This window comes from Nerophis lumbriciformis, linkage group LG03 (genome assembly GCF_033978685.3).
Source record: "Nerophis lumbriciformis linkage group LG03, RoL_Nlum_v2.1, whole genome shotgun sequence".
NCBI lineage: Eukaryota > Metazoa > Chordata > Actinopteri > Syngnathiformes > Syngnathidae > Nerophis > Nerophis lumbriciformis.
In genome coordinates this window covers 53,217,501-53,227,500 of record NC_084550.2, presented here as the reverse complement: position 1 = coordinate 53,227,500, position 10,000 = coordinate 53,217,501, and the positions used below count along the sequence as shown (strand labels likewise).

Sequence of the window (10,000 nt, the reverse complement as noted above, 5' to 3'; positions counted from 1 at the left end):
GTGTTTTGTCCTTGATTTTTGTGTTGACTCTGTCCAGGATTATTAAACAACATCATCTGGTACAACCCCCCATACAGCAAAAACGTCTCAACTAACATTGGCCACAAATTCCTCAGTCTGATTGACAAACACTTCCCCAAAGGCAACACCCTAAGAAAAGTATTCAACAAGAACAACATTAAATTGAGCTACAGCTGTATGAACAATATACGACAAATTATCTCAAACCACAACAAAACAATTGCAAATGAGCCGTCGGCCCCCGGACAGAGCGACCCCAAAACCAACAAAGGCTGCAACTGCCGCAAGAAACCTGATTGCCCTCTCAACGGTGGGTGCTTACAAACATCAGTTGTTTACCAATCTAAGGTAACACGCAAGGACATTAACACATCCGACACATATGTAGGATTAACCGAGGGAGAGTTTAAAACCAGATGGAACAATCACAAGGCTTCTTTCAGGAACCAAAACCTGCGGAATACCACAGAACTCAGCAAACACATTTGGGACCTCAAAGACAATAATGTTGAATATTCAATAACATGGCAAATTCTTGCATCCAGCACACCTTACAATAGTGGTAATAAAAGATGCAACCTATGCTTGAAAGAGAAACTGTTTATTATATACCGTCCAGACCTGTCATCCCTCAACAAGCGCAGCGAAATTGTATCAGCATGCCGCCACAGACGGAAACACCTCCTAGGTAACACATGAGCCAATCACCACGCCCCTACGCCAGCCTGTACCCACCCACTCTGTGCCCTATATAAACCATGGTATGTGAATGCTCCCATTAAAATCTCCTGATGATTGAGGGAACCCCTCATGAAACAGGCCTGTAGAGATGAAATAGTCTTGTGATTTTTTTCCCACACATACATATATTGCGCTCTACTACGGTATCGAGCACTATTTTTTGGATAACCTTATTAAGACATATATATATATATATATATATATATATATATATATATACATATATATATATACATACATATACATGTGTATATATATATGTATATATATATATATATACATGTGTATGTATGTATATATATATATATATATATATATATATATATATATATACACACACAACATACACATACAAACACACAACTTTGTGGAATTTCCAAACTAATTTTAGCAGGAAAAAATATGTTAATTGTCAACTTAAAACTTTTACTCTTGTATGACTGTGACTCCACCCCCAAAAAAATAAGAAACATTCTTAAAAAAAAAAAGAATATACTTTTTTCTGACAAGTGCAAGATTATTTGTCAGTTAAATGCAAACTGTCTTTGCAGAACTTCACTAACTGTCAGGAAATTATTCATTGTTTGTGTAATAATGATACTTTGAGGATATTTCTATTCAAAGTATAACCCACAGGGGGCGCCAGCACCATCAGTTCGGTCTTACCTGTGTTGAGTATTTTCCCCGTAGACGCTCGGCCTGGCATCCTTTATCACATCCTCTCAGCTTCCTCTCTTGCTCCAACTCCTTCTTGAGGCGCCCGCTGGCCTCGTCCGCCTCCCTCATCTTCCTCTCCCAGTCCACACGAAGGCGTTCTATCTCCTTGCGAAGGTTTCTCTTGGCTTCCACGGCCTCACGCAGGCGGCCTTTCTTGGCCACTTTCACAAACTCCAACTCCTGCACAAAAAGTAGTGTTTGTCAAGAGGAAGAGCTTAAAAAAATTAAATTTTGCAAAAATATTTTACAAAAAAGCACTTTTTTTGGGCAAAATTTACAAAAATAGAAATAGACTTATTTTCTTGTAAAATATTGCAAATTGATTTAAAAAAAAGCCTGCTTTCTAACCTAAATGTTAGTTTTTTTCCTCCTTAAAATATACAACTTTTTTCTCAGAAATGACACTTTTTTAGTCAAACAAATACAACTATTTCCAATGATTTTTTTTCTCTCCAAATAATTGTATTAATCTAAAAATATTATTCATATTCTTATTCATCCCGATTTTAGGCCATCTCCATGCAACAGGAAGGAGCTTTTCTAATAAGTTTCATTATAATTATTGTAACAAATAACACTTTTTTTTTTTGTTGAGAAAAACAATAATCATACTTTTTAAGTGTAATTAAAAAAAAAAAAGCTATATGTTCGTTCTTTTTTTTTTAAATGTTTTTTTTACTAAGAAAAAAAGTATATATAATAGGGGTGTGAGTCTTTTGGCATGTAACGATTCGATCCGATTTCCATTCTTGGGGTGACGATTCGATTTAGAATCGATTCTCGTTTCGAACTGATTCTTGTTTTTATCAACAACAAAAAATCTAATTATATATATTTTTTTCAAAAATATGCAGCTATTTTGAGTTAATGTGACTTATTTCTCAAAAGTATAACAACAGGACTTCTTCATTCACATGATATTACCTAAACATATCTCATAATGGGCCATTTTTTATCCCAAATATAAACACATGGTAAAAATGATTTGATTTCGAAAAAACACAACTTAAGTCTTGTTTTTTGATGCAAAGTGAAGAAAAAAGGAGTCTACCTGCTGCAGGCCGCGTTTGGCTTGCACGGCGGCCGCCAGCTTCTCCTCCTGCTTTAGCCGCATCCTCAGCACCTCCTGCAGAAACTTTTCCCTGGACTCTTTGGAGTCCAGCCCAGCGAAGAGCGTCTGTCTCAGGGCGTCCATTTCGGGGCAAACGGGCCCCGACATCCAGGCGGCTCCCTCCTGAAGCTGAGGGGTCAACGTCTGGGGGGCGCTGCTACTAGCTGAGGCGGGTGAAGCGAGCGAGGACGCCGCTAGTGGACCTGCACGCAAACACTTGCACTTAAAATCAAGTATTTTCTATCATCCTGCAAACTACACAATTAGGATTCGTCTAGCTTTTCCGGCATGACGGCAACCTTCAAATGAACCATTTGCCTTATTACAATAAAAATATTGGTAGGCTAAAAAGGAATGAATAATTCTCTTTTGATAGCAACATGGAGGATACATAACAGGAACAATTTCACCTTATAATAATATATATATTTTTTATTAAAAAAAAATATATATATAATATAATATATATATAATATATACAGTATGTCATTTAATTGTATAACTTAACGGCAATACAAATAATACAAAATATGTACAATTGCAAGCATTCTATCCAAAGACCAAGAAAAACCTAAACCTCTTAAAAGTAAACAAAGTAAAACTAAAATGTACTATTTGTAGCACAAAATTGCCACATTAATAAAAATGTATATTTAATATTTACATTTAAAATATACATTTCTAAACATGAATGTGCAAAAGCTCAATTTACAGGTTTTTTTTGTTTTTTTTAAAACAAATTTAATAGTATAGATTAAAAACCTTAATTATAATACACAAATATTACAACAAAATAATACAGTATCGAAAAATATTTTCTTATAAAATAACCTAAATCGTTAATATATAATATATATTTTATTGTATTATATAACGATATAAAAAATCATAAAATGTTACTTAATGTGGCACAAAATTGCCACATTAATAAAAATGAATATTTAATATTTAAAATTATAGTGTACATTTCTAAACATGAGTGGGAAAAAGCTCAATTTACAGTTTTTTTTTTATTTCATTTTTTTTTTACACATTTGTAGTATAGATTAAAAACCTTAATTATAATACACAAATATTACAGTAAAATAATACAGCATCGAAAAAATATTTTCTCATAAAATAACCTAAATCGGTAATATATAATATATATTTTATTGTATTATATAACGATATAAAAAAGATCATAAAATGTTACTTAATGTGGCACAACTTTGCCACAATAATACAAATGAATATTTAAAATTAAAGTGTACATTTCTAAACATGAGTGGGCAAAAGCTCAATTTACAGTTTTTTTATTTCATTTTTTTTTTACAGATATAATAGTATAGATTAAAAACCTTAATTATAATACACAAATATGACAGTAAAATAATACAGTATCGAAAAATTTTTTTCTCATAAAATAACCTAAATCGTTAATATATAATATATATTTTATTGTATTATATAACGATATACAAAAGATCATAAAATTTTACTTAATGTGGCACAACATTGCCACAATAATAAAAATGAATATTTAATATTTAAAATTAAAGTGTACATTTCTAAACATGAATGGGCAAAAGCTCAATTTACAGTTTTTTTAATTTCTTATTTCATAAATGTAATAGTATAGATTAAAAACTTTAATTATAAATACATAAATATTACAATAAAATAAAACAGTAATGAAAATTTATTTTCTCATAAAATAACCTAAATCATTAATATAATATATATTTTATTGTATTATATAACAATAGAAAAAATATAACATTTTGTTTTATTTACTTAAATTTCAGGCAATTAACAGATAATGTTAAATAATATAGAGGATTGTGTTAATAAACTTGTCTATCTTTTAGGGCCCAGGCCAGGCAAATGAGGCCCAATTGGAACTGCAATGTTTTTTTTTTATTATTATTAATATTATTATTATTATATCACTTTGTACACATTTTGAGGGCCTTGATTATGAATTATTGTTTACACTACTAAAATATATTGCTATCCTATTAAAAAGGTATTTATGTGAAAAAAATCATATACTGTGGTTGAGTAGGCAGCAGTGCGCTTCTACTTTTGACCACTAGATAGAGCTATCACACAGCTCCTGTGAGCCTCATTTCCTGTCTGAGTTTAAAAGTGTGTCAATGAGGGACTGAGGTTCAACGTCCACGTAATAAAACCCACTCACCATCATCACAGTCATCCACATCGATATCTCCGTCCGTGTCCACGTTGTCCAGGTTACACTGTTTGATGACGGCCTGCAAGTCGCCATTACTCTGCTCAGCTAGGGCCCCCCTGCCAGGAGCGTGGCGGTCCCCAGGAGGGACCTGGGGAGCCCGGGGCTCCTTACACTTGGAGTTGGACCTGCATAGGCAAGAAAGGTGTGTTTAGACATGCACTTTTACAGGAGACTATCCTGTCGACTATATTCTGTCGACTATCCCATCGACTATATCCTGTCAAATATCTGGTTAACTATATCCTGTCAACTATCCTGTTAACTATATCCTGTTGACTATGACCTGTCGACTATCGTGTCGACTATCCCATCCACTATATCCTGTCAAATATCCGGTTAACTATATCCTGTCAACTATATTGTGTTGACTTTCCCATTGACTATAACCCGTCGACTATTCTGTTGACTATCTTGTCAAAAATACCATGTTAACTATATCCTGTTGACTGTGACCTGTCCAGTATCCTGTCGACTAAGTCCTGTCAACTATCCTGCCAACTATATTGTGTGGACTATCCCATTGACTGTATCCCGTCGACTATCCTGTTAACTATATCCTGTTGACTATGACCTGTTGTCATGTTGACTATCCTGTCAACTATAGCCTTTTGACTATATTCTGTCAACAATCCTGTTAACTATAGCCTGTCAACGATATCCTGTCCACTATTATGTCGACTATTCCCTGTTGAATATTTTGTCAACTATATCGTGTCGACTATTTCCTGTTGGCTATATCCTGTCCACTATTCTGTCGACTATATACTGTTAACTATATCCTGTTGACTATGACCTGTCGACTATCCTGTCAACTATATTCTGTTGATTATCCTGTCAAAAATACCCTGTTAATTATATCCTGTCGACTATCCTGCCAACTATATTGTGTCGACTATCCCATTGACTGTATCCCGTCGACTATCCTGTTAACTATATCCTGTTGACTATGACCTGTGGACTATATCATGTTGACTATCCTGTCAACTATATCCTTTTACCTATATTCTGTCAACTATCCTGTTAACTATAGCGTGTTCACGATATCCTGTCCACTATTCTGTCGACTATGTCCTGTTGACTATATCTTGTCCACTATTCTGTCAACTATATCCTGTTGACCATCCTGTCAACTATATCCTTTCGACTATATTCTGTCAACCCTGTTAACTATAGCCTGTCAACGATATCCTGTCCACTATTCTGTTGACTATTCCCTATTGAATATTTTGTCAACTATATCGTGTCGACTATTTCCTGTTGACTATATCCTGTCCATAATTATGTCGACTATATCCTGTTGACTATAACCTTTCCATTGTCTTGTCGACTTGATTATTCTGTCAAGTATATCCTGTCGACTATTCTGTCAAACATATCCTGTTAACTATGACCTGTCCACTATTCTGTCGACTATATCCTGTCAACTATACCCTGTCGAAAATATCATGTTGACTGTCCTGTCGACTATATTTTGGTGACTATTCTGTCAACTATATCCTTTCGACTATATCCTGTTAACTATATCCTGTTGACTATAGCCTCTCCACTATCCTGTCGACTATGTTCTGTTGACTATTCTGTCAACTATATCCTGTTGATTATATCCTGGTGACTACATCGTGTCCACTATGTTCTGTTGACTGTTCTGTCAAACATATCCTGTTAACAATGACCTGTCCACTATTCTGTCGACTATATCCTGTCAACTATACCCTGGCGACTATATCATGTTGACTGTCCTGTTGACGATATCATGTCAACTATATATTGGTAACTATTCTGTCAACTATATCCTTTCGACTATATCCTGTTGATTATATCCTCTCCACTATCCGGTCAACTATATCCTGTCGACTATGTCCTGTTGAATATTCTGTCAACTATACCCTGTCGACTATATCATGTTGACTGTTCTGTTGACTATATCATGACAATGATTGGTACTTTAACTTTAACTTAAATTAAATCATGTTGACTATATCTTGGTGACTATTCTGTCAATGTGCCTGTAAATGTGTGGGTCATGTATGATGTCTTTTTGTTACTTTTGTTTGTGATGCGTAATGTCTATTGTTTAAATGTACGGCAGTGATAATGAATTTCCCCAACGGGGACCAATAAATCTAAATCTAATCATATCCTATCATGTCGACTATGTTCTGTTGACTATTCTCTCAGCTATATCCTGTTGACTATTCTGTCAAAAATATCCTGTCGACTATTCTGTCAAAAATATCCTGTCAAATATCCTGTTAACTATGATCTATCCACTATCCTGTCGACTATATCCCATCAATTATATCCTGTCGACTATCCTGTCAATTATATCATTTCGACTATATCTTGTTGACTATTTTGTCCCCTATATCCTTTCTACTATATTCTGTCAACTATATCCTGTCGACTATCCTGTCAACTATATCCTGTCGACCATATCCTGTCAACTATATCCTGTCGACCATGTTCTGTTGACTATTCTGTCAGCTATATCCTGTTGACTATTCTGTTAAAAATATCCTGTCAAATATCCTGTTAACTATGATCTGTCCAATATCCTGTCGACTATAATCCATCGACTATCCTGTCAACTGTATCATGTCGACTATATCTTGTTGACTATTTTGGCCCCTATATCCTTTCTACTATATTCTGTCAACTATCCTGTCGACCATGTCCTGTTGACTATCCTGTCAACGATATCCTGTTGACTATATCCTCTCCACTATCCTGTCGACTATGTTTTGTTGACTATTCTGTCAACTGTATCCTGTCGACTATTCTATTTGACTATTCTGTCAAAAATATCCTGTCGACTATTCTGTCAAAAATATCCTGTTAACAATGATCTGCCCACTATCCTGTCGACTATATCCCATCAATTATAGCCTACTGACTATATCCTGTCAACTATATCATGTCGACTATCCTATCGACTATATCTTGTTGACTATTTTGCCCCCTGTATAATTTCTACTATATTCTGTCAACTATCCTGTCGACTATATCCTGCTTGACCATGTCCTGTTGACTATTCTGTCAACTATATCCTGTTGACTATATCCTCTCCACTATCCTGTTGGCTATGTTCTGTTGACTATTCATCTCTGCGCTGCTGACCCGTCTCCGCTCGGGATGGTTTCCTGCTGACCCCACTGTGGACTGGACTCTTACTGTTATGCTGGATCCACTATGGACTGGACTCTCACAATATTATGTTAGACCCACTCAACATCCATTGCATTCGGTCTCCCTAGAGGGGGGCGGTTACCCACATATGCGGTCCTCTCCAAGGTTTCTCATAGTCATTCACATCGACGTCCCACTGGGGTGAGTTTTTCCTTGCCCTTATGTGGGCTATACCGAGGATGTCGTTGTGGCTTGTGCAGCCCTTTGAGACACTTGTGATTTAGGGCTATATAAATAAACATTGATTGATTGATTGATATTCCGTCAACTGTATCCTGTCGACTATGTCCTGTTGACTATTCTGTCAACTATACCCTGTCCACTATTCTGTCAAAAATATCCTGTTAACTATGACCTGTCCACTATCCTGTTGACAATATCCTGTTGACTATATCATGTTGATTGTCCTGTTGACAATATCATGTCGACTATATCTTGGTGACTATTCTGTCAACTATATCCTGTCGACTATGTTCTGTTGACTATTCTGTCAGCTATATCCTGTTGACTATTCCGTCAAAAATATCCTGTCAAATATCCTGTTAACTATCATCTGTCCACTATCCTGTCGACTATATTCCATCACATATATCCTATCGACTATCCTGTCGACTGTATCATGTCGACTATCCTATCGACTATATGTTGTTGACTATTTTGTCCCCTATATCCTTTCTACTATATTCTGTCAACTATATCCTGTTGACTATATCCTGTTTGACCATGTCCTGTTGACTATTCTGTCAACTATATCCTTTTGACTGTCCTGTTGACTGTATCATGTCGACTATATATCTTGGTGACTATTCTGTCAACTATATCTTGTCGACTATGTTCTGTTGCCTATTCTGTCAGCTATATCCTGTTGACTATTCTGTCAAAAATATCCTGTCAAATATCCTGTTAACTATGATCTGTCCACTATCCTGTCGACTATATTCCATCAATTATATCCTATCGACTATCCTGTCAACTGTATAATGTCGACTATTCTATCGACTATATGTTGTTGACTATTTCGTCCCCTATATCCTTTCTACTATATTCTGTCAACTATATCCTGTCGACTATTCTGTCAAAAATATCCTGTCAAATATCCTGTTAACTATCATCTGTCCACTATCCTGTCGACTATATTCCATCACATATATCCTATCGACTATCCTGTCAACTGTATCATGTCGACTATCCTATCGACTATATGTTGTTGACTATTTTGTCCCCTATATCCTTTCTACTATATTCTGTCAACTATATCCTGTTGACTATATCCTGTTTGACCATGTCCTGTTGACTATTCTGTCAACTATATCCTTTTGACTGTATCATGTCGACTATATCTTGGTGACTATTCTGTCAACTATATCTTGTCGACTATGTTCTGTTGCCTATTCTGTCAGCTATATCCTGTTGACTATTCTGTCAAAAATATCCTGTCAAATATCCTGTTAACTATGATCTGTCCACTATCCTGTCGACTATATTCCATCAATTATATCCTATCGACTATCCTGTCAACTGTATCATGTCGACTATTCTATCGACTATATGTTGTTGACTATTTTGTCCCCTATATCCTTTCTACTATATTCTGTCAATTATATTCTGTCAAAAATATCCTGTCAAATATCCTGTTAACTATCATCTGTTCACTATCCTGTCGACTATATCCCATCAATTATATCCTATCGACTATCCTGTCAACTGTATCATGTCGACTATCCTATCGACTATATGTTGTTGACTATTTTGTCCGCTATATCCTTTCTACTATATTCTGTCAACTATATCCTGTCGACTATATCCTGTTTGACCATGTCCTGTTGACTATTCTGTCAACTATATCCTGTTGACTGTCCTGTTGACTGTATCATGTCGACTATATCTTGGTGACTATTCTGTCAACTATATCTTGTCCACTATGTTCTGTTGCCTATTCTGTCAGCTATATCCTGTTGACTATTTTGTCAAATATCCTGTTAACTATG

General features: G+C 35.3%; 1 protein-coding gene across 1 annotated transcript in view; it reads right to left on the bottom strand.

Moving 5' to 3' along the window:
* The window catches only part of skib (v-ski avian sarcoma viral oncogene homolog b), a 110,875-nt gene that overhangs the window by 4,964 nt on the left and 95,911 nt on the right, over positions 1-10,000 (bottom strand). Inside the window, exons 4-6 of the mRNA XM_061939240.2 lie at positions 4,773-4,951; positions 2,531-2,793; positions 1,429-1,659 (exon numbers count right to left, since the gene is read on the bottom strand). Of these exons, the coding sequence (XP_061795224.2) occupies positions 1,429-1,659; positions 2,531-2,793; positions 4,773-4,951 (673 nt within the window). The remainder of the gene's footprint in view (positions 1-1,428; positions 1,660-2,530; positions 2,794-4,772; positions 4,952-10,000) is intronic.